The sequence below is a fragment of the Cotesia glomerata genome, unplaced genomic scaffold (genome assembly GCF_020080835.1).
Source record: "Cotesia glomerata isolate CgM1 unplaced genomic scaffold, MPM_Cglom_v2.3 scaffold_17, whole genome shotgun sequence".
NCBI classification, from domain to species: domain Eukaryota; kingdom Metazoa; phylum Arthropoda; class Insecta; order Hymenoptera; family Braconidae; genus Cotesia; species Cotesia glomerata.
In genome coordinates, this window is record NW_025402108.1 from 291,103 (window position 1) to 318,101 (window position 26,999).

The 26,999-nt window shown below is 27.8% G+C and overlaps 2 protein-coding genes across 5 annotated transcripts; one reads left to right on the plus strand and one right to left on the minus strand.

Moving 5' to 3' along the window:
* The first annotated feature begins 414 nt into the window (after window positions 1–414).
* On the plus strand, window positions 415–21,625 carry LOC123273939 (androgen-induced gene 1 protein-like). 4 transcript variants are annotated; one of them, XR_006511401.1, is made up of 6 exons: window positions 415–685; window positions 7,535–7,725; window positions 9,137–9,274; window positions 9,749–9,966; window positions 10,031–10,291; window positions 21,283–21,625. XR_006511401.1 is itself a non-coding variant. In XM_044741426.1 (5 exons), the coding sequence occupies exons 2-5, from the start codon at window positions 7,567–7,569 to the stop codon at window positions 10,230–10,232; spliced, it is 717 nt and encodes a 238-aa protein (XP_044597361.1). In that variant the 5' UTR covers window positions 767–1,070; window positions 7,535–7,566; the 3' UTR covers window positions 10,233–10,290. The 4 variants fall into 4 exon arrangements, 1 of the variants encoding a protein (XP_044597361.1); XR_006511400.1 differs by lacking the exon at window positions 415–685 and adding an exon at window positions 769–1,070; XM_044741426.1 differs by lacking the exons at window positions 415–685; window positions 21,283–21,625 and adding an exon at window positions 767–1,070 and having other exon boundaries at window positions 10,031–10,290.
* Window positions 21,626–22,415: 790 nt separating this feature from the next.
* Window positions 22,416–26,492, minus strand: LOC123273940 (fatty-acid amide hydrolase 2). The gene is made up of 8 exons (XM_044741427.1): window positions 26,115–26,492; window positions 25,059–25,270; window positions 24,764–24,967; window positions 24,492–24,697; window positions 24,238–24,380; window positions 23,982–24,160; window positions 22,852–23,241; window positions 22,416–22,791 (listed from the first exon to the last, which is right to left on the minus strand). Exons 2-8 carry the CDS (start codon window positions 25,251–25,253, stop codon window positions 22,522–22,524), a joined length of 1,587 nt encoding a protein of 528 aa, XP_044597362.1. The 5' UTR covers window positions 25,254–25,270; window positions 26,115–26,492; the 3' UTR covers window positions 22,416–22,521.
* Window positions 26,493–26,999: the final 507 nt, after the last annotated feature.

Sequence of the window (26,999 nt, forward strand, 5' to 3'; positions counted from 1 at the left end):
AATTTTTGTAAAACTTCGCTTTAATGTAATTTTATTATTCTTAAAAATTTGTAGATTACTGCGACTACATAATTTTTTTTTTCGAAATTATCAATGAGTTAATAAAGTGAAAATTAAGAGTCAATATACGAGATAATGAAAGGAGCAGGACAAACCAGAACTATCTTAAGGGGTCAGATTTTGACTATACTTTCTTTATTGTTTGATAACTTTTATTGCAATAAATGCAAAAGCCCCTATGACTAATTTAACTATTAAATCAGCTAAAGTGGTTCCAGCATTTATGACAGTGTATATCCAATAAAATTTCAACCTGAATCCAAATTTGAGGCAAAATATAGTGTCCTAGTATACGCTAGTATCAGTATATGAATTTTTAATGTTACTTATTACTTTTTTTTTTATTGCTGGTACTAATTATATTACACATAAAAATAAAGCAATTGTTTTTATCTGCAAACCTAATAACTTTTAGATAACCTTTAGCCTTTAAGTGTTGATTACTGAAACGTTTCTTAAACTTTTTTTTTCTCCGTTATCTCTAAAATACTTTCACATTTTACTCAACTTAAAAATAAAAGTTTTCGTGGATCCATATGGATTAAAAATTTTATTCTCTATAGTCAGCTATATGGAGTACATACTTACTTTTACTCTCCATCATTATAAATGAACCAGTAAAAAGGTCGGTTATAAATTCGAGATTAGCTAGGTTAATTGTTATAGATATGTATGTATCTATATATTTTGTATACAGTTTGATATATAGTGTATGTACTGAATAATATAATGTCACGGTATTTATGAATTTCATTTATAGTTCAGGTGACAGTTATACCTAATATTTTATCGTTATAAAATGATGTCTAACTAAACTTAAAATAATATAATACTTATGGCTGAACAAATTTCAAAAAACTTTCTAATAAAATTATCGTTTTATTAATAGAATAATATTTTAATAATAGTGCATAAATTTTTTGAGTATCTTAATTTTTTAACAACCGAGAGATAACAAGTTGAAAATAACACTAAAATAATTGTAGTTGCAACATAAATTCAAATAAAAAGTAAGTAAACAAATTAACTATGTGTTGACAGTCTCATTCAATAATTCCACTTTATCATTTCATTTTTTTTTTTTTTAAGAAACTCAAAATAAAAATTATTCAAATTCAATTAAATAATTCAATGGTTTACAATTTTTGTTCATATTATATTTGTTATTAACAATGTTTTTCTTTTTATTGATTCACATACAATTGGAGTTAGGTTATGCCTGTAATAAAACTAATTTCCAATGCATAATCAGTAAAAATAAAAATTATCTTGCGTTTGATCTCAATACATGTAATAACGTCGATAAAATTAACCCGTAGAATCTATAATGTTTGATACTGATTAGTAAAACATATATTAAAAAAATAAATATTCATAAGTTCGCGTAAAAAGATTATCAATAATTATTTATGTAGTTTTTTTTTAGTTTTTGAATCTTAAGTATCAACGTTTACAAATGTTGACTACCAATATTTACGAATGAATCATTTATGAGTGTATGCTGTCTTCATACTCATTTTAGAAATACAATACATTTTTTGTCGTTTTCATATAAATCTATTGTATTTGTCTTCATGGCGGAACTTATGAAAAATTTTCCTATTTTCTGATTCAGCTCATCAAGCTGATTAAGAAAATTCATATGTTTCAAAAGTGTATAAATATGTATATGTGTACAAGGCCAAGTTCGAAGATGAGCCGAATTAGTTGATTGGTTTCGAAATTACAGCCATTCAAAATTTTCAAAACTTGTAAAAAATCACATTTCTGGGGATTCTTCTTGAAATAACTTTTCTAAGCGATAGCTAATCGAATTGCCGTAAATTTCATCTGAAAGCTCATAAAATAACATTCAATATTCATGTCATTTCATTCTCTGAGACTGAGAATTACTTACATATATATCTATCACTATATGATGAAATTTTACTGTTGCATTTGTTTTTACGATTCTACAAGCACTTAATAAAATTGAAAAAGCTACTCACATTTCGGGTGCCGAATGGCCTTTTCTTATTGTGTTGTGTAAAAAATACTTTCGACTCACTCTAAATAGTCTAGCCAACAAGTGCCGTTTTTTCGAATTCAAGTTCACCATCACCGAAAATTATGATCAATTGCCCCTCAAACCTCTTTAAATAAGCTCTAATTTCTCTATCCTCATGTATGTTTAGATCCAAAATTACTTTATATTACACTACCAATTGTTACTATAAATATCAATTATTTTCAAATATTGGAAAGTTATTGTTTCTACTCGGATTTTCAAAAACCAAATTTTCATCCATATCTTCCCCTTTTGAGGTCTTAGGACGCTATTCTGTCGATTTTTACGATGATGTTCGTCAGTCACACTCTTTGTGTGTATGTGTGTGGAATTTTGTTGAAAAATGTATATTTTAAAAATTTCATAAATAATTGACCCATACACATTAAATTCATTAAGATAAAAAAATACTTTTTATCTTCGAATTATTAATGTTACTATAATATCCCGTCGTTATGAAGCTTTAAAAAAAATGTTTATCAAGTAAAATTAATTATGTTCGAAAAAGGGTTAAATGTATTTTTTAATTTGGAACAATATATATCCATTCAAAGAAATCGCTTTTTGAAAAAAAAATCAAAATTTCAATTTAAAACTTTAATAAACAGCGAAAAAAGAGAAAATTTGTTCGCTGTATTTTTTCTATGGAACTCAATTTCAAGACGTAAAAAAAGGTATTCATTAGAGATGTACAATCCGAACAAAAACAGTTTCACTGTAAAAAAGTCGCGCCAAGTCCACGTTCATAAGACTATTAGGAAAAAAAAAATTTTTTTTTTCTTTACAAAAACATACAAAATAAAAAAATTAAAAAATCCAAGTAACCAATATGATTGTTTATGATTTTCGGAAATTAAAAAAAATTTTATTGTAAATTGAAAAATTAAAAAAAAAATTTTAGAACGTATTTAGTGTGCGTGGTTGCAAAATATTTTACTTTTAATGAAATTCGTAAAATCTATTTACTAGGACTTTAAAAAAATTGAAATACATAATGACGCACATCAAGTACGTTCTAAAATTTTTTTATTTTAAATTTACAATAAAATTTTTAACCTCCGAAAATCATCCAACCAGTTTACCCAGGTTCATTGGAGTTCATCCAAATTAACCGAAATAAACCGGATTTCCTAAATCGATTTAACCAGTTAACCTGGTTAAATTGTTAAACGGTTACAGTCGACGCTCTGGGCTAACTCTCTAGATAACGCCTCAGAGCTGCAATCACATTCTTCCTCTGTATTTGACGATTTTTACAACTCGTACAGCCTCTTATGGATAAGGACGAGTCAAATACAGAGAACAGGTCCTGTACAGGCGAGTCAAATACAGAGAGCGTTGATTGTAACTTCTAAACTGTGTTGAACCGGTTAATCGGTTAAATAGTTAATTTGCATTTTCCATTATATAACACAAATTATTAATAAGTATAATATTATTAACATTGTTACTCTAATATTTATTTATTTTATGTTTTTATTTAAGATTATTATTTATTATGGATGGCCCACATAACACTTCGGTGATGTTTTTGTTTTTTAACATAATATTATGGGTCAAATTCACTTAAGTCAAGCCCGACTTTATGATTACGTTCAAAAAATAGAAAATAGTTGTAATTAATTTATTATTTAATATTTCCATGTCGTGCATTTAATTTTTTAATGCTCAAAATTACAATACTATGTAATTCACCCTACCCTATTTATTGCAAAAAAATGCAACCTTTTTTAATCAAAAATTCATATTTTAGAAAAAAAAAAAACAAAAAATACAGTTCTAAAAATTTCAGGATCTTTTAAGATCAGTACAAGGTATTATACAAAAAAAATTGAGCCAAAATTTTAATGTCAATAGTAATTTTTGACGATTTCCAAAAATTCAAAATTTGAAATTTTTCAAAATATTTTTTTCAATACCCTCAAGTGTCCCCTTTCAAACAAACGAAACGGAAGGCCGTTCCCATCCGTGTCATTGCCGCGTTCGAGAGATATTACAAAATCAAAATTGAAAAACTGGAAAAATCGCGAAATTTTGAATTTGCATATCTTTCTAAAAAAATTTTTTTATTTTTTTTCCTTTGGCAGAACTCCGTTATATGATAAAAGAAAACTTCTAACCAAAATTTATCCAAATCAAAAGTCCAAAGATTCCAACCATTGGTCGATTTGACATGGAATGACCCATAATATTATGTTAAAAAACAAAAAAATCATCATTCAGTTATATAAATATCCATAATAAATAATTATCTTAAATTAAAACATAAATATTAGGGTAAATATGTTAAAAATATTAGATTTAATAATAATAATAATGGTTTTTATTTGTATCACATTGACAGTGTTTTACAAAAATATTTTCTATATAGAAAGATAAGCAGCGCAATCATCCACAGATTCGGTAGAGCTGGCGCAGAGATTCGTTCAAATCCGTTGTAAACGGAGCGCCAGACTACCGACTGTGTTTACTGTAAGCAGGACGATATTTTTGAGGTTGCAAAATTTTATTTAATTCTACGGTACTTTTTTTTCTAAATTGTATATTATAACAGTAATTCATACTTTTACATTAATTAATAATATTCGATCATAACAATTTAATCTGCTTGAAGTATTAAATTTAATCAGCACAAACTATAGCAACGCAAAAAATTTAGATCCTGACTTTTTTCGATGTAAAAGTGACATGCCACAGACTAAATAATTCGAGAATACATGGTAATCCTCCAATAGATGGGAAACTACAGTTGAAAAAGATATTTCGAGGCTTGCATCTACATCCCGCCAGGGTGCGCTTGAATTATTTTTACATAAACTGTAGCTTCAAAGGGATAGTTTGCTATAAAAAATGCAGCCAACGCGATACTTAAGTTGGTACCAATTGTAAATTTTTATTATAATTACAAAAAGATACTAAAATCCGAACAAAAACAGTTTCACTGTAAAGAATCGCGCCAAGTCCACGTTCATAAGACTATTAAGAGAAAAAAATTTTTTTTCTTCACAAAAGATATAAAATAAAAAAATTGAAAAATCCAAGTAACCGATATGATTGTATACGATTTTCGAAAATTAAAAATTTTGTTGTAAATTTAAAAGTAAATTTGGAACGTACTTGGTGTGCGTGGTTGCAAAATATTTTACTTTAATGAAGTTCGTAAAGAGCTATTTTACTAGGACTTTCAAAAATTGAAATACACAATGACGCACACCAGTACGTTCAAAATACCCTTTTTTTAATTTTAAATTTACAACAAGAATTTTTTTTATTTTCGAAAATCGTATACAATCATATCGGTTACTTAGATTTTTCAATTTTTCTTTATATCTTTTGTGAACGTGGAGGCGCGATTTTTCTGTGGAACATTGCAATTCTACTCGGCTCGCTTGTAATATTAGATTTAATAATAATTTATTATTTATGTAATGGAAAATGTAAATTTACTATTTAACCGATTAACCATTTAACTGGTTAATCAGTTAACTGTTTAACTAATTTAACCGGTTAACTAGTTAATCGGTTTAACCGGTTAATTTGGATTAACCAGCTGGCCGATGAACTAATTAACCTGGTTAAACTCTCTGGCCGGTTTGATCGGCCAAATTGTACAGCACTAGTATTTATTACTTTTTTATGTCAATTAGAAATTCTTAATTGTTGTTATTTATCTTGAACTTTGAAAATTTTAATCTTAATTTTGAAAATTTCATAACTTACCAACTCTGAGTATTAACCCGTAGTGGTCACACTTCTTAAAAACAACGTAGTGGAACCCCGGAGGTAATTTTCATTTATGTTAAAAAATGAAGTTTTTAGTAAAAAAAAGTCAAATTTTTTGAAATTTGACTTTCTCGCATTTTTTTTATAATTAAACAATTTAAAAAAAAATTAAAAAACGATTGAGTTATTTAACGGAAGTGTTAAGAATTACTCTCATGTACGGCTCGAGCGAAAATATTGAAAATAACGCAAGTAGCAACAATTTTTTCCGTACATGGGGTCAACTAGACTCAGTATGACCACTATGGGTTAAAAGCTGAAAATTTACAGGTAAGCTTTCTTTTAATATATACAAGAACATGTCGGAAAACTAATTTAAAAAAAGATACGATGCTTAAAAACCGATAATTTGGAATGAAATGCCCAAAATACGCTCCACACACACGGACCTTTATCCACAGATTCGGTAGAATCTGGCGCCAAGTTCCGTTCAAATCCGTTGTAAACGGAGCGCCAGACTACCGAGTATGTTTACCATAAGCAGAACGATATTTTCAGGTTGCAAAATTTTATTCATTCTACAGACCTTTTTTTTCTTCAATGATACTCTATAATAATACGTTATATGTTATATTATCAATATTAATTAATAATGGTCTTTGAAAATAATAAATTCTATTTAAAATTAATTAAATTCACTGGCACAAACTATAGCGACCCAGATTTTTAGATCCTGACTTTTTTCTTATGGAGAAAGTGACATGCCACAGACTAAATAATTCGAGAATCCATGGTAATCCTTCTATAGATAGGAAACTACAGTTAGAAAAAAATATTTCACAGCTTGCACCTACACCCGCCAGGGTGCGCTGAAATTATTTCTACATAAACTGTAGCTTTAAGAGGATAGTTTGTTATAAAAAATTCAGCCAACGCGAGATTTAAGTTGATACCAATTGTCAATTTTTATTATAATTACAAAAAATACTAAAATCCGAACAAAAACAGTTTCACTGTAAAAAATCGCGCCAAGTCCACGTTCATAAGACTTTTAAGAAAAAAAATTTTTTTTTTCTTTACAAAAAGATATAAAATCAAAATATTAAAAAATCCAAGAAACCGATATGATTGTATATAATTTTCGGAAATTAAAAAACATTTTGTTGTAAATTTAAAAATTAAAGAAATAATTTTGGAACGTACTTGGTGTGCGTCATTGTGTATGTCAAATTTTTTTTTCAGTCTTAGTAGATAGATTTTACGAATTTTATAAAAAGTAAAATATTTTGCAACCACGCACATTAAATACGTTCCAAAATTATTTCTTTAATTTTTAAATTTACAACAAAATGTTTTTTAATTTCCGAAAATTATATACAATCATATCGGTTTCTTGGATTTTTTAATATTTTGATTTTATATCTTTTTGTAAAGAAAAAAAAAATTTTTTTTCTTAAAAGTCTTATGAACGTGGACTTGGCGCGATTTTTTACAGTGAAACTGTTTTTGTTCGGATTCAGCCATTATCGTGAAAATAGTCTTAAGAGTTTCTTAGAACCTCAAAAAAGTGAGATCTGATGAAAACTCAGTTTTCTGACCTTTGCATTATTTTATAAAAATTGCTCTCATTCTTTTTAATATTGACTGTAAAATCCTAATAATATTCAAGCAGACTAATTTTAAACTATTTTGCATCAATTTCAGAGAAATTGAAGAATACCGATTATAAAAAAAAAATGTCGCAAGCTTTACTCATTGGATTTCACGTGATTTCCTGTATTCAGTTTGCCTTCTCAGTTTATTATGATTTCAACTTCACGATTGTGCCAAAAGGCATAATTAAGATGCACGGAGGCTATGGTGGCAAATTTAAATTTCTCACATTCTGGGATGCGGTTTGTATTATAATTAAGATCTTTTTAGATCATTATATTTAAAATCTTATAAATTATCATGTAATATAGGGTTTATTTATTATTTTTAGCATATATTGATCAAAAATTCTATGAATCATTATTTGAATTAAAATTTTAACTAATCGTAAAACTAAAACAACAAAGTATAAGAATTTATTTGTGGAGCAATTTTCACTATGAAAAGTCATTAATGAGAACTCTCAATGTCAGAAATAATTATATAAGAAAAAAGAGGCCGTTGTCAAAGAACGCTTATTACCATAATTCTACCGTATCGTGAATATATCATTATTTATTAGATTGTAAAACAATTGTCAACTAAAAATCTCTTATTGCGATAGCAAAATGAATTGTGTTAATCGCTATCTATAGCTTGCAGGCCTTCTCCACTTATGAATAAGTTATAAAAATTCACATCTCTTGAAAAAATCATCATACATGATCATGCAAGATCATCTGTTGATCTCATGTATGACCATGCCTGAATATTCGCCAGGCCTAAAAAAGCATGAGCAAGCACTCTCATGTCTGACTAAGCACGATCATGCCTTTTTAGATCTAGCGAATATTCAGGCATGACCATGCATGGGGAAGCATCATCGTGCATGACCAGGTATGATCATGCATTAAGAACAAAATAACGATAAAAAAAAAATTTTATGAAATAAATTTTTTTTGGTCCATCACGGTTTTTGTCTTTCACTAGTTAGATGTTATCAATTGTTTTTTTCACTGAAAAATACCATTTAAAATTTGGTCTTTGACCAGGCTCGAACTCGGAATCGTTGATACATGAAGCACGAACGATAACCACTACGCTGGTCCGCCTTATTACTTCAAAAGATTTTTACTCCATACTGTATTTTTTGTTCGTCGTTACAGTGATTGTGTCTTGAGTGCAATGTTATTAATGATTTAGTTTTTAATAAATTCAATTTAATGTACATGTTTAACAAAAAAATATGTTTTTTGCGAAAAAAAGTAGGGTCGACAGTATTTATAAACGAGTGTTATGCATTTTTGTTTGTATCAATTTTTTTATATAATCCCTCTAACTGACCTTCAAGATAAGATGTTGAATACTGTGGTACGATTAACCAAATTTTATGGCTTACAATCCTGCTATTTGCTTTTAAATTCGTCTTTACTTTTTAACAGTTTTAAAATTTGAAAATAAGTTTAGAGATGATTATAAATTCAATTAAAATCTTATTTTCTTTTAATAAGAATCAATATATTCGTGAAAGATAACATTTTTTGTTAATTGTAAAATATATCTGTACTAAAAACAAAATCCATGTTTTTATATAAGTAGTATATTTTTGCTGAAAGCTTTAGACATAGACAATACGCATTTCTATATCTGTTAACAACTATTGATTATTTCCAGATAATTCAAGCTGTTTTTTTCTTTTTATGTATTCTTAATGATATTTACGGAACTAATAAAGTTGCACCGAAGCAGACCCCATTGCTGCGGCGAATCAAAGACTACTTTCATGCGACGTTTAGTTTTCCACTTGCCATGGTAAGTAAGAAAAATAGATACTTTTGTTGTTGTTGCTCAGAAAATTAAACTTGAAAAAATTGAAAATTTAATTTTTTTCATTTATGTGAAAATTTAATTAATGTAACCAATATAAAAATCAATAACTATAATTATTTACCTCAGTTTTGATTACAATGAACTTAATAAATAAATCGTGATATATAGTCACTGTTGAAAGTTTTTTTTTAATGTCTTTAGGCAATTTACAGTTATTGTCATTTTCGTTTAGTCGTAAAAAAAAATCATTATTATTAAATGAGTTTTAACAGCCGAAGCCGGAATAAAAAATAACGTGATAAATTCTCCTGGAATGAGTAATTTTACGAACGCCGCCCTGGGCTTAAAAGTTAGACTTTTTGAGCAGATATGACAAAAAAATTTCTTGCACAACTTTAATTCTCCAACTTGATTTTAAGTCTCTTAAATTCTTTATAGTAGATATATTTATCTTAGTTTGTAGGTATAACATTTTGGTCATTGATGTTTTTTGACCGTGAATTGGTGCTTCCTAAAGCTCTCGATCCATATTTTCCATGGTGGTTAAACCATTTAATGCATACAATGATTATGATAACAACGGTACTTGAAATGATAAGTGCGCCGAGACAGTATCCAAAAAAAAAGTCCGGGTACATTGGACTCTATGCGCTTATGATTTCATACCTTATATGGTAAGAACTACCCTAACATTATTTATTCTAAATATTATTTAATACATTAGGCATAAATTTTCAGGATACATATAATTTATTATAAAAGTGGAGTTTGGGTATATCCAGTTATGGAAGTATTATCGTGGCCGTTACGAATCTTATTTTTCATATCATTATTTGGGTTCACTGGATTACTTTACTACGCAGGTGAAATTATTGACAATTTAATTTGGGGTAGTAAGAAATCGAAGAATCATCAAAAGAGTATGACCAAATCAAAATAACGTTACTTAATATCACCAAAATGTGATATTGGAAGATATTATGTTCTAATTCAGAAAAGGTAAATACTTATTATGATAATATTAAGATATGTTTATATATAGATTTATTAGTAACAATAAGAAAGATATTTATAAAACAATTTATGATATTTCCAAACTCAAAACACTCAAAAATGTACCTAAAAGTAAATTATAGAGCTCTTCGAGCTCGAAAAGTTCATTTTGATGCTCTCTTAAACTGGCCCATTGGTTTAAAAATCTTTAAGTTACCTGAAAAATGTACAAAAGTTTTTTGTATAATAATTTTTACAAAATAATATTGCAGTATATTAGTAGAAATATATTCCACAAAACCTCTATGCGTCTGCTTCTTTATTAAGTAGTAAATTTCCGCGTTAAAAAACTTGAGAAAGCTTTGATTTAAAACATTTTAAATGCATATCTTAGATGAATTAATAAACATGCTTCCAACAATCATACATATCCCAAGCGTCACACAAAAAACTGTTGACTTTTTGGTAAATTTTATTTAACAAGAAGTCATAAATTAATAATTGTCAACTTAAATTCAACATATTATTAAAAGAATTTTTGGGCCGCTTGGGATACAGTAAATGCAGAAGACGCACAAGAAATATTTTAAAGACACAAACCGACGGCTTTATAACAAGGCCGCAGAAGATCTTTTGAGAAACGTTTTACTCAGTGTTGCCGATGGCTTAAGTTAGAATTACCCACTCCACAAAGTCCAATTACCCGTTTTTACCTGGCACTGAAAGTTAGTGTTACCATCTACTAAAAGCACGGTAAATTTAAAATTAAATATTAAATCTTAGAGTATTCAAAATAAAAAGTACACAATAATTAATTATTAATAAAATTTATTGAATTATTTCTTTTTTCTAAACTTTCAAAACATATTATTGTTAAGTATTTATTAAATAGTTAGTTACAGATTTCTAGTGTATATTACTAGAATTTATGCATATTACTAGTGAACCTTATTGACTCAGAATAAAATTTTACAATGGCCCATAGTAATTTCCGAAACAAATGAAATCAGACATAGTAAATGGTAGAAATTGAAATGTACCATAGTAAAATGAAATATGCAATAATTTAAATTTCCGAATGTACTATAGCAAAAAAAATAAGAAAACGTTTGTAAAAAATAAAAAATTTTAGAGTAAAAAATGTTTTTAGCAATCAAAAAAAATATCAAACCAAACAAGATTTTTTTTGTTTGCAATAATTTTTAAAAATATTTTTTTAAAATATAGTTTTTTTTTCATTTTTAACAATGAACGTAGGATTTATTTTGGCAGTTAATTTTATTATGAATAATTATAAACACAATATATAACTTTTAAATTATTTTTTATTATTATTAGAAGTGTCGGTTGCAGGTTAACCATCAAATGTTTGTTTTCATTTTAATTTTTCACGGTAAATTATTAAATATTTTATTATTTATGAATCTTACAAATTTTCATTAACTATTCATGTGTTGATGGATTTATAAACTAATATTTATTTAAAACTTAATGTTTATTGCAATTTTCATAACACCGTTAACCACTACTAATAGCGTCTGTAGACTTATGTTGACAAAACAAAGCAGCACGAAAAAATGAAAGAGCGCGCGTCGCGACTGACGCGCATACGTTTACTATGGGACATTTGAAAATTTCATAGTCACAATTTTAAATTTAAACCGAGTACACGTGACTAAATGTGAAACTTTTTATAAATTTTATTGTCGACTGAGCAACAGAAATTTTACTATGGAACTATAATGAAAAGTTTTAAGCACACTAACAGTTTTTGTTCTGTCAGTTTACGAAAATTTTTTATATATGTTTATGTAACAGTTGCATGGTCAAATTTACTATGGTCCTTAGTAAATATTGATTGGTACAATATGATATTCTTAAATTTTTATGGTAATATTTTGAATTGAGTCATTAAGGTTCAGTCTTATTATGTATGCATAGTAAATTTCTACAGAAATTTCTCACCGTGTATAAATTAAAAAATAAACATTAGATGATGTACTCAATAATGATAATTGTTATCATAACAATATTAATTCAGATTTTTTATTATTTATCGTTATTTTTCCCAAACATTTGTGTCAATCATTTCATTTGTTGGCTCAAAATTAATAATTTTTCTATCCTTAGATAAATAATTTTTAGTTACTAATACAGATTTTAAGGTTTCCGTGGATAAATTGTTTCTACGATCTGTTTTTATATTTTTTACCTCGCTAAAAATTCTTTCTACGGAAGCGTTGGAAAAGGGTAAAATGAGTAAAAAGTATATAACTTTTTTTAAGTTTTTAAATATAATTTGGCCATTAGCATTTTTAAGATTAAAAATTTGATTCCAATAATCCTCAGGTTCTGAATTAATATCTATACCATAGTCACTTAGATTAATAAAGTATGCTTTTTCCACTCGTTATCTAATTCTTTAAGCACAACATAGTTTTGTATTATCGGAAACTTTTTTAAAACACCTAAAGATTTAATGCTGTAAGATCTAGCTTGTTTTGGTTCTAAAATTTGTAAAAATGTATACAATGAGTTACTAAAATCAAATCGCTTTTTAATTTCACTTATAGCTTCAATATAGAAATGAAGAATTTTCTTTCTAAATTCCATAACGTCCGAACTTTGAACTTTATTATTTTCGATCAATTCTAGTAGACTTTCATTTGTATTCAAACCAATATAAATTTCATCTAATGGCACAAATAAGCGAGGATTTTTGTGATCTACATTAAAAATATCATTTTTTCTTATGTATGCAATATCCATGTAATTCGAACATAAATCTTTCATAAGCTTTTCAATTTCCGGTTTAACTTTATGCAATACAGGTTTCTTGGTCTGGAACATTAGATTAAAATTAGTAAAAATACCTAAAGCATAACTTAAAAATTGTAGAGTAATAAATGTAAAACGATTATCCATCGTTTTTAACATTGTTTGTAATGTTGGTGATGGGTCGATCAATAATTGGCCTTGAAGATAAACTGGAATTGGCGTGTTTTGTTCAAGGACACGGTCAACGCAGCTTTTTAATGACAACCAACGCGTATTGCTAGGAGATAAAATTCGGTGAATATCGACCAAAATATTCTTGCAATTCTTGATCCTTTTCCAACTGCAATGAAAATAAGATCCTAAATTCCATAGTAAATCTTCAGCTGATGTCGATAATTTGGCACATGCTTTTGAAGCAACGAGGTGAATCATGTGGCACGAACATTTTCACCGTAACAATCCTATCAATATTTTTTTTCAGCAAAGCAAAAACTGATTTGTTATCACCAACCATTACATTAGTGGTATCAGACGAAAATCCAATTAAATTATTTAATGGTATTTTTTTCTGCATCACAAAGTTTTCCAATAATGAATAAAGACTCTCAGCGTCACCGGAATCCGTCTCCACTAAGTCAAAAAACTTAGTTGTAACTTTTTGAGTTGATTCGTCATAATAAATTATAGTAAATGCACATTGTTTCATATTTTTGATATCTGTCGTTTCATCCATTATCAATGAAAAGAACGATCCTGGAATTTGTAAATAATCACATAAATTTTTTATTAGTGTTTTTGACAAACTTTTAACTGTTGCTGTCGTTTTTGTCCTTTTCATTGATAGATTTTTTGCTATCGTAGAATCTGGAAATATTTTTGTGATAATGTATTAGTGGAGTATGATGAGAAAATGTCTACTTGTACTGTTAAAGTAATACCTCCAAAGTGTACTCCACTAATACAGCCGTGCGATGTTTACTTTTACAGACAAGTCAAAAATTTAATTAAAAAAATACAAAATTGTTCGCAATTAATTGAATAAAATCGGGAAATTAACTCTCGTGAAAATTGTATTAAAATTCAATCAATTGTTCATCATCAGCTCTCTTCTCCAATTTTTTCAAAAATGATCAAATATGCCTGGTATGCGTCATAATTATCTGAACACCGAGAAATATTTATGAACGGAAAAAGTTCAATAAAAATTGTATATATCGATTTATTAAATTTTAATACAAAAAAAAATTTTTTTTTTTTTTCAAACTTTAGGAATTTTTTTCTCGGAAACGATTAAGTAGTGCGCTCTAGGGTTTGAGTATATAAATACACTCCCTGAGTGCTAACTACACGCGGAACCTCCATTTGATTTGAGAACCCCACACCCTTGCCGTCTCCTTGTAAATTAAATTAAATTTAAATCTATATATTTACCTTAAATAACCATTTATCCATTTCGAAATTTAGATCAATAAAGTTATTCTTCTCGTTTATCTGTGCTATCTAATCTCTCATCATGTACTGTGAATAAAACGAAAATTAATAATTGTCTTTCATACATAAGTTAAGTAATACTTACAATGAGTTTCATCGTCAGGTACTTGTGATGAATTAGATGAGTTTAAAGAATTATTTGGGATCTGATCTTCAAATAAAAAATCACTTTCATCCCTGATAAAAAAAAAGTATTGAGACAAAGAAAAAAGTATTGAAGAGAATTGGTTTTCTAGTCAATCCAATAATTTTCAATACTTTTTTCTTTGTGTCAATACTTTTTTTTATTCAGGGATGTACTTTGAAAATTATATTTCCTGAAAACGAAAGAAAATAACCTTCACAATATTTTTCAACGTGTACAATGTTTTAAATTAAAATAGCTTACCTGGTTTTATGATAAAGAAATAATAATTGTTAATTTTTAGTAAATTACCATCTCTTACTAGAGGTTCAATTGTTTTATTCTCCTCCATTCATATCAATGACACAGTGTTGATTATTAAAATTTTTCAGCCAGAAGTGAAAATGAAAAGATTACCGGAATTCAAAATTACTTGGATTTTTGGTATTTGTAAACTATAGGGACACAGATAATCTTCTTCCAAATTTTATTAAGGATTAAAGAAGAATTAAAAGGGAAGAAAAGTAACTTTCCAAGAATTTAATTTCAAACATTTATTACTACAGTCAGCATACAACACGTACTATAGTAACATGTTAAGGGATTTCTTAATGTAACTGTGTAAAATATTGTTGTATATAAGATCCGAACAAAAACAGTTTCACTGTAAAAAAATCGCGTCAAGTCCACGTTCATAAAACTATTAGGAAAAAAAATTTTTTTTTTTTCTTTACAAGAAGATACAAAATAAAAAAATAAAAAAATCCAAGTAACCGATATGATTGTTTATGATTTTCGGAAATTAAAAAAAATCTTATTGTAAATTTAAAAATTAAAAAAAAAATTTTAGAACGTACTTGGTGTGCGTCATTGTGTATTTCAATTTTTTTAAAGTCCTAGTAAATAGATTTTACGAATTTCATTAAAAGTAAAATATTTTGCAACTACGCACACAAAATCCGTTCTAAAATTTTTTTTTTAATTTTTAAATTTACAATAAGATTTTTTTTAATTTCCGAAAATCATAAGCAATCATATCGGTTACTTGGATTTTTTAATTTTTTAATTTTGTATCTTTTTGTAAAGAAAAAAAAAATTTTTTTTTCCTAATAGTCTTATGAACGTGGACTTGGCGCGATTTTTTTACAGTGAAACTGTTTTTGTTCGGATTAATTATTCTCCTTAAATAAAAAATACATTTATTTTATATTCTCATTAAATTTTTAAATAATTTTTTATTTTACTGCCGACAAGCAGTACATGATAAATTCTGTAGGGAACGTATAATTATCAATTATTTCATGACTTAATTTTGATTTTTTATTACTTTTAAGCATAAAAAATATTAATTATGCTCCTTAGATCGAAAATACATTTATTGTATATTCTCGTTTAATTTTTGAATAATTTCTGATTTTACTGCCGACAAGCAATACATGACAAATGCTATAAGGAACGTATATTTATCAATTATTATACAACTTAATTTTGAATTTTTATTTCTTTTAAGCATAGAAAATATTAATTATTCTCCTTAGATCAAAAATATATTTATTTTATATTCTCTTTAAATTTTTAAATAATTATTGATTTTACTGCCAACTGGCAGTACATGATAAATGCTATAAGGAACGTATATTTATCAATTATTTTATAACTTAGTTTTGATTTTCATTTACTTTTAAGCATAAAGAATATTAATTATTCTCCTTAAATCGAAAATACATATATTTTATATTTCCATTGAATTTTTAAATAATTTTTGATTTTACTGCCGACAAGCAGTACATTATAAATTCTGTAGGGAACGTCTAAGTATCAATTATTTTATAACTTAATTTTGATTTTTCATTTCTTTCAAGCATAGAAAATATCAATTATTCTCCTTAGATCGAAAATATAATTATTTTATATTCTCGTTTAATTTTTAAAAAATTTCTGATTTTACTGCCAACAAGCAATACATGATAAATTCTATAGGGAACGTATAACTATCAGTTTTTTTGTAATGTAATTTTATTTTTTTTTATTTTTAAACATAAAGAATATTAAACATACACCTTAGCCAAAAAAATATAATTATTTTATAATCTCATTAAATTTTAAATAATTTTTGATTTTACTGCTTACAAGCAGTAGATAAAAAATTTTGTAAGGAACGTATGATTATCAATTAGAATAGAATAGAATATCGTTTTTATTTGTATCACATATTGTGTTTTACAAAACTGTATCTTAATTTAGTTATTTACATTTGCATATACATTAATTTTGTTTTAATTTTCAGCTGTTTGTACTCTCTTTTTACTTGTATCACTCCTCATTCTTCATATCACAGTCGCATTACAATACTATTAATACTATTTCATACTTATAATCCGAGTATCTATCCCTGTATATTAATGACAGCTTTTTTCTGACATTCAATATTGTAATACTACTCATTCTCTTTAAATAATTTTTCCATTTTGCTAACATATGTACATAGGTTCCTATTTATTTCCCCTTTTAAAATTACCACTACTCTTTCCCTTGTTAATTCCCCCTCTAGTTCGCTCCTCCACTTGTTTCTTGCTTGTTGCCCTTTTTCACTTATTCTTTCTTTTATCTCCATACAGCTTAGTATGTGCATCAGTGTCTCCTCTTCTTTCTTACATATTCTGCATTCCCAATTATTTTGGCCTTTTTTTCCACTCCACAGATTTCCGAATTTCATTCTGGCCCAAACTTCTTTGTATTCACTTTTAATATGACTAGAATTTAAATTTGCGCGCGCAAGCGCGCGCCTGACTATAGAGTTTGCATATATTTTCATGCTTATGATACATTCGAGCAATCACGTTACGAATAGTTTGATGCCACATACATTTCATCTCAATTTTATTATGGGATCTTTTTTCCAATAGCTGTTTTCACTTTCTTGTAAGATTTCAAACTCGTTGTATTTGGACTTTTCTATTAACAGTTTTTCTTTTTTTTCTAGCTCTTTTTTGTATTTCTCCAGCCCCTCCCTTATTTTATCTTCTATTTCTTCAGTGCTGCCTTCTTCGTATATGCTGCCAATGATATCACTTATGCCTATCGCCACCAGAAAAATTTCCACTTTTTTTCCCCACTTTGTTGGATTTTTGTTGATTATTCCCCTCATTTCTTCTTTCATGCATATCTTTGGCCATCTGTTATCTTCAAGCTTAATTATATCTACCAGGTACCTGAGTGCCCTTTCTTTTATTATGTACTCTATGTGCCCTATTCCCAGTTCTCTTCTGATGATGTACGTTGGAGTATTTCTTGCTACTCCCAGCGCCATTTTATCCACTTTGTTATATATTGCTTTTATTTTTCCTGTATTTTCCCACCTCCATACTTCCACTCCATACATGCATCCTGCATTTACCAGTGAATTATATAGGTGGACCCTGTCTCTTGCATTATTTCTGTCCGTCCTCTTTATTAGCCCCCAGGTAGCATTAGCTGTGGTGTTTGCCTTATTCACTAGATCGTTAACGTGTTCCCTGCTTGAGTTTTTTGAAGTAATGATTATCAATTATTTTATAACGTATTTTTTTTTTTTTTGGTAATCATAAAAAATATTAATTATACTCCTTAGATCAAAACATACAATTATTAAATAGTCCGATTGAATTTTCAAATAATTTTTGATTTTACTGCTGCCGAGCAGTATATGATAAATTCTATAGGGAATGTATATTTATATATTATTACTTAGTAATATTTATTGTTAGTTAATTCTATAAAAAAAAATATCAATTATACTCCTTAGATCAAAACATACAATTATTTTATAGTCCGATTAAATTTTTAAATATTTTTGATTTTACTGCAGTCAAGCAGTACATGATAAATTTGTAGAGAACGTTAAATTATCAATTATTTTGTAAATTAATTTTTTTTTTTTAATCATTTTTAAGCATAAAAATATCAATTATACTCCTTAGATCAAAACATACAATTATTTTATAGTCCGATTAAATTTTTGATTTTACTGCCACTTAGCAGTAGATGATAAATTCTATAGAGAACGTATAATCATCAATTATTTCCAAGTTGGCACCACTTAACCCTGTTATTCTACCATCTAAGTAGTTAATATACTAAGTACTGAACTTAGCGCCGATATAAGTAGTTGGTCTTTAGTTTAACATTTCAATGTATGACAGTAGGTGGAGCTACAAAATCATTACCGCTATATTTTAGATGTCACATTGGTTAGTCACGCGCGTCATTTAAAGTATTGTGGTAATTTTGTTTGTAATTAAATTATTACAAAAATTCATGCATAAAGAATCAGCTGAATTACTTGAGAAGTACATATTTGGAATTTTAAAATATTTGATTATGTCACTTAATATACTCTTTACAAAAAAAAGATATATCCCACAAAAAACAGTTTCACTGTAAACCGCCGCGCCAAGTACACGTCCAACTATTGTTACAAACTATAATAATTCAATTTTTACAAAAAACTATTGAATCGAAAAAAAAAAAACGAAGTACAAAAATTTTTAGATTAAAACATTAAACACAGTAAATATAAAGGAAAAAAATTTAGTGTACGTGGGGAGCTATACTAATCACACTACAAGTATCAATCTAAAACACTGTGAATAATGAAAGTATTCGAATGATGCTCACCAAATACATTAAATTTTTTTCCTTAATATTTACTGTCTTTAATGTTTTTTTAATCTAAAAAATTTTTTGTACTTCGTTTTTTTTTTTCGATTCAATAGTTTTTTGTAAAAATTGAATTATTATAGTTTGTAACAATAGTTGGACGTGTACTTGGCGCGGCGGTTTACAGTGAAACTGTTTTTTGTGGGATATATCTTTTTTTTGTAAAGAGTATATTAAGTGACATAATCAAATATTTTATAAATATTTTAAAATTCCAAATATGTACTTCTCAAGTAATTCAGCTGATTCTTTATGCATGAATTTTTGTAATAATTTAATTACAAACAAAATTACTACAATACTTTAAATGACGCGCGTGACTAATCAATGTGACATCTAAAATATAGCGGTAATGATTTTGTGGCTCCACCTACTGTCATATATTGAAATGTTAAACTAAAGACCAACTACTTATATCGGCGCTAAGTTCAGTACTTAGTATATTAACTACTTAGATGGTAGAATAACAGGGTTAAGTGGTGCCAACTTGGAAATAAGAAAATTCGCCCTAAATTTGTAAAATCTCTCGTAGAATCGAAAACAGGCGCAAGCAAAAGTTTTCAAACTGGCGATATATTAAATAATTGTTAAGATCCAATAATTTTTTGTAATATATGCATAATTGGTAAAAAGAAACTTATTAACAATGATGTCAAGTGTTAGTGTCTTAGCAATAATAAAAAAATATAGAGCTAAATATGTGAGGAGGTTATGTTGACATATGATGAGAGAATATAGACAACGTTGTCTCACGCCATATATTGGACGTGTACTTGGCGCAAGACACTATCGTGTCTCCGGATTATGAATTACTGTTAAAAAAAAATAGGGAAAAAAAGTACCGTAGAATTAAATAAAATTTCGCAACCTCAAAAAATCGTAATGCTTACAGTAAACATAGTCGGTAGTCTGGCGTTCCGTTTACAACGGATTTGAACGGAACTTGGCGCCAGATTCTACCGAATTTGTGGATCGGTAGTCTGGCGTTCCGTTTACAACGGATTTGAACGGAACTTGACGCCAGATTCTACCGAATCTGTGGATGAAAGTTGATTGGTCAATTGATCTTGTGAATCACTCTTTATGTTCCGGTAAGGCACAAGTTCAAGTTATGAGGGCAAGCGGGAAAATATGAGTTTGAATTATAACATAAAAAATATTTATTCAATACTTTAACATAAAATGTAATTTAATAAAAAAACCATTACCCGTCTCAGTCCAATTGCTAGCTCATTTACCCATTTAACATCGAATTACCCGAAAAATGGGTAATTACCCGGACATTGGCAACACTGGTTTTACTTTACATAACTGTCTCTGTTTTGATCTTTTTATGTAGAGCTGAGTATCACTGAGCCGATTCGTTTTTGGCTAAAAGGTGTAACAGAAATAGTTATATAATTAGACGTATATTGAGGCATTTTGAGAAATTCTGCTGTAAACCGTGCGTCTGTGTCTTCAAATGATTTCTTACTCTAATCTTCTGTATCTACTGTACGTGTGATTTTCGAAGACATATTCGGCAATCTATTTAAAACATTTACAATTAATTTAAATGAACCCTGAATAAAAAAAAGTATTGAGACAAAGAAAAAAATATTGAAAAGTATTGGATTGATTAGAAAACCAATACTTTTCAATACTTTTTTCTTTGTCTCAATACTTTTCTTTTTATCAGGGAAGAAGCAAACTAATAAATTCAATAATGATGTTTTATGGGTTCACTCGAAATTTAAAACGATAACCAATATCGTTTTTAGATCAACAAAATACAAAGAATTGTTTTAAAATATATCTAAATTAACAATCTCAAGTTAACATATAAAACTTTATAATTAAAAAGTTCTTCCAATATTTATCATTCAATAAATATAATGAGAATACATTACTTAAATTGATTTTTCAGATATCTTAAATAGAAAGTCATATTATACTAATATTATAATGAAGAAAATATAAAATTGCTATTTCAGTGAACTGATTTATGCAAGTATATGGGTAGTAAAAAAAGTAGAGATTTCTTCATCCTTCAAATACTTCAAGGTGATAAATGTTGAAAAATAAATTACTAATAGGTTATTGCGTTATAAATACTCTATGGAGATCAATAAATAATAATTCTTAACAATGTTAAGTGGGGAACTGATATGCTAGAAAAGTCATTAGTATTCTAACACGATGAACGACTTAAATGAATTTCACAAAAGAAAAAAAAAAAAAAAAAACTGTTTGGAGCCAAGTGCATAAGGTAAAAATAATCATGAAAATTGACCACATTGTTAAGTTTAGTGACTTAATAAAAAAATTATAGTGCCTAAAAAATTTATGACGATTTTTAAAGCAATTTAGAGGTCATACAGAATAAATTTTTGTTTATTTTTTACAAGGTTTTTGTACAATTATAATATATTATTATTGTTGTAAATAAAATTTAACAAAAAAAAGTAATATAAATTTCTCAATGATTCATTTTCCATTATAATTAAAATGAATAGCATAACAAGCGTTATTATTTGAAATAAATAAAATAAACACAGTTTCTCATTTAAAATTCATCATTTAATGGTATCAATTTAGATGTGAAAATTAATAAATGGGTAAAAATGATTTGTTATTAAATTTTTTATAGAATACCGAAATGTATTTTAAAAATTAAATGAATAAATAAATTTTGAAAAATTAAATATGTTCAGTGTCACATTATTATAATCATTAATTTAAAAAATGTAATTAAAAGTTGAACTCAAAGTATACATACTTATTAAATAGCAACTGATAGGATTTTATAACATCACATAAACTACCAAATTAAGCAGAAGTGGAATGGAATTTTGTATATTTATAGAAAGTTATACAGATAAAAATATTTAATTTAATAAATCTCTTAACATTATAAAAATCCATCAAAAAATTTCATGTACAGTCGTAAAAAAATGACTCTAAATATTTACACCTCCGAATATATTAACCTTTTAAAAATAATTATTCTGTAGTTTGCATACATTTGTATACATCATTATATATATGATTGGTCTGTTAAAAAAAAAAGTTTTTGTATTTTTCTCTTCCATTGGAAAACTTGTACATGGACAGATAATAATAATAATTCAATCTCTTTATATAGTTTGTACAGTCCCTCGAGAATCTATTTCGGTTTTTCCCATCCACCAAATATACGCTCTAACTCTTCCGCAACAGCTATCGACAAGTGGTCTTGATTAAGACCTGCCACAACTTGTATTCCTATTGGAAGACCATTGCTAAATCCTAAAGGACAAGCAGTTGCCGGTAAACCAAGGCAGTTAATGATTGCAGTATAAGAAAAATTGAAGGGTTTCAATATTGTTTCATGGTGAAGTGGAGCAGGCGTTGGATGAGTTGGATATAAGAAGACACCATCGGAACCCAGCATATTCTGTAAGTTTATTTATGAGAGGTTTAAAGTTAGAATGATAGTTACAACAAAAATACTTACATGAAATTCATCGCGAAGTTCAAGAGTTTGTGCTAATAATTTTGCTCTTTTTTCATCGTCCCTTTTCATACCAAAACTTTCAAATGCTGCAGTTATTAAGGCGATAAATGTATGACAGCTAGAGCACATCATCCACTTAATGAATTCCCACCAAATAGTTATACGTCCTTGTCGATTACTTAATTCATGAGCAAAATCTTCTCCAACGGGAGAAACCATATTTGCAAGCCAAATCGCAAGACTATTTTTGAATTTTTTAATTTCAACTTTTTCTGCTTTTATTTTGTAACCTGTTTTCAAATACCAAATCACCTTATTGATTTTTTGTTTTATATCTTGAGAAACGGGTGATACAAAGAGTTGACCCCCATCATCTTCCATATAGTAAAACTAGTTCCAAAAATAAATTAACGATTATGTATATTAAAAAATTTTGAAAAGATAAAAAAACGTTTTAAACGCTAATATAACAATCAATCAGAAATTAATAATAACAATTACAAGAAAAAACGAAAAGATAACTTTTTTCCAAAATTAGAAGTGACTATTCACATGATACTGAATTTAACAGATATCTATAAATTTTTTAGATTTTTATAACAATTAAGTTGTGATGGAAAAAATTTAGAAAAAAAATTCCAGATGTAGAAATTTTAAAAAATTAAAAGTGCGAATTTTTAAAAATATATATTTTTTATAATAATTGATTGGTTATAAAAACTCCGAGAAATGTCAGATGTCTGCTAATTTCAGTATTATACTATTCACACCTAAAAAAAGCCTTGATAAATCCCCGCCGCGTAAACATAAGGGCCTTTGCATTCACGCGGCGTGGATTTACCAGGGCTTTTTTACGTATGAATAGACATGTCCTTCAAAATTATCGGACGGTCGTATTGAAAAACTGAAACGTTCGCAGCACAAATTTTTTAGATTTTTGAGCTGGGTTTCTAATTTGATCATATATACACTGATAATTATTTTTTTTACATAAGAAGAAAATCGCAAGTGTACATTGTTAGCCGTATTAGTTATTCAACCTAATAATTAAATACTTAAATAACCTATTCAATAATCAATTTGACTGTACTGGACTATTCATAATAATAAATTATGAATTTTGAACTTACTTTTAGTTTCGAAATATCCACAGTAGCATCAAGATTCAATTTCGAAACATTATCACCAGCAATAACTTTTAAAATATGTTTCAAATCAGTTGCGTAACGACACATCGGACCGATTGCTAATAATTGATTTTGCTTTTCAGTATGTGGAGATGGATATTGACCAACGTTTGATACAATACCTAATAGTGTCAAAAGTTTAGCACATTTTTCAAGTAAAAAATGTTATGATAGTTCATTTAATTATGTTAATAAAGACCTCTCGATGGTTTGTGGCCAAATATTCCATTAAAAAAACAAGGCATTCGGATGGATCCTCCAATATCTGATCCAATACCGAATGGTGCACCAGCTGCAGCTTGAAGACAGCCTTCACCACCTGAAGAACCTCCAACAATGTGCCTAAAAATTATGATTTTGTTATTAGAACTTTCAAACCATTGAAAAAAATAGTGTAATCATTCAATCTACAATGAATCGATTGTTCGTGCCAAGTATTATATAAATCATCACCAAGTATGATATGGATTATTGGTTTTTCCGTATATACAATTCGCACTTTCCCACCACATTGCTAACTCAGAAACGTTAGTAGTAGCAATTGGAATCGCGCCAGCTTGTCTCAATAGTTGAATTACGTCTGCATCTTTCTCGGCCTGAATATTTCTTCGTGAATACAATCCAGCAGTTTGTTTCATACCTTTAATACCTATACAATCCTAAAATAATTATGTTTTATTTTTATAAAAATATTCACAATAATACGACTGACATTTACTGGTTACCTTAGTTGTAAATGGTACCCCAAACAGAGGTTTTTCTTTTTTCAGAAGTTCAAGAGTGGATGGATCCGCTAATTTCAAAATACGATCACATTCACAAGCTTCATTTAAGGCTTCCGTAAATCGATTTTCAACCACACAATTTAGTACCGGCTGAATTTTTTTGATTCGATCAATACAAGCCTGGACGACGGTTTCGGAACTTATCTACATAATTATTCATATTCATAATTTGTTATCTTTCTATTGCGTATTATCGTGTATAAAATAAATTAAAAATAAAAAAAAAAAAAAAAACCTTTTTAAGCAGAATCATAATTGAAAGAGCTTTTGCACTTCGCATTAAAACTATTTCATCATCGATTGGTGGCAGTGTTTCTGGCCCTCCTGAGAATCGTGCCGTAAGAAGAAATATCCATCGACCAAAAAATTCAATAATCCGATGAATAACGAAAAAAATTTTTCCATAATATTTGATAAAATTCTTATTCATTATGTATACTTGTTTTTCTGAAAAAAAATTTAATTGTTTTCGATTAAGAGTCTCGCATTAAGGTTGCAAATTGAATTGCCAAATACAATGATTTTTAGTTTTTTTACAATGCCTACTATGAGAAATAAAATTAAAAAACTAATTTCATTTTACAATTCCGTAATATATTTTAGACCTCCAAAAATCTGTACGTTAAATATTGACTAAAAGGTACTTCCGCACAACATCTGAAGCGACATTAATCAAAAATGCATATTTTTTTGAAAACAAAAAAAAAATAAATCAAGTACCACGATGTATTCTCTAACTTTAATTAATTACGGGAATTTGGGGTACCTCAAAGTTAAAGTTTTAGAGATTTTTGTCTCTATGATTTATTTTTTTTTTTTTCATTTTTGGCTTTACTTAATCGTTTGACAACCACCGACAAAAAATCGGAAAGCCTATTTTATCCTACCAATCCATTTTGTCTCACTTTTTCACTATAGTAATTGACACACCTAGGGAGGAAAGTAGAAAATCCCAATCTGCGTGTTTGACACCCTCGCCTTCGGCTCGAGAGGCAATTTCACATGCTGGTTAAAATATCCTCTTTTTCTCTCCAAGTGCATAAATTATTACTATTTTAATTTAAACATTCATTATTGATAAAACTAAATTTTCAAAAACAGAAATTGGTTTTAATAGTGATAAAAAGAAAAAAAATTTTTTTTTTCAAATTTAAGAAAATCGGAAAAAAGTAAATAGTTTTAGTTGACAAGTTTTAAACTTTAATATCGCGAACATGAAAATATTTAATATATGTATTTAATGTATGTTTACACACACATAATAAAGAATGCGTAATGTCAAAAAACTTACTTTTACTATCATATGAAAATGAAGTTTCTATTTGAGTAATAAATGTTCATGCTATTATTATTATAGGGCATAAAATTCTATATTTCCCTTCATACTAACTTAGAGAAATCAAATAAATAAATTTTACACTATTGAACGTGATTTATTTCACCAATATTCGATTATTTTATAAACCCAAAACGCCTAATTTATTTTTTAAAGTGCTTAATGCTGAACTACTATTTCACTATTACAGCTGGAGTAGTCCACCTTATACATTATCTAGTTAATGATAGAAAAATTAGTTCATTCAACAATTGCATTCCTTCATTTCATTTTTTTTTTTAATTTTTATAATAATAAAAGCAAAATATGGGATACGAAGGTATGGCATACGAAGGTCTTAGAACACTTCAATCCAGTCTTCACTTTGATTGAAACGAAGTGTGGCGAGACATCTTACAGAATTTTTGTTACATAGATTAGTCCAGACTGCGTTGTTTTCATTTCTTTTTTGTGTCTAAGGTCTAAGCAGATCGCTAGTATGATGCCTCTAGATGCCTCCAATAGGGGACATTACCTGTCAGCGAATCGCGAATTTAAATACAATTTAAATTATTGTAAATATTTTATTAATTCATAATTGAAATAGTTGAAATTGTCCAAATTAGAAAATTTAAATCTTGTATTATAAAATATTTATTATATCTATGGTATATTTATAAGGCCATATAATAGAAGGCCAAACATATGCAAATATCCTGAAGGAAATCAAGGCTAAGGTAAACTCTGTTGAGACTGGCGTAGACAAAGTCTATTAAAAAGACGAAACATGGAGGCTAGGGTGATTCAAAAAAGTTTTTATTTCTTTTTTTTAATTCTAACCCTCTCAAATGTTTCTATTTG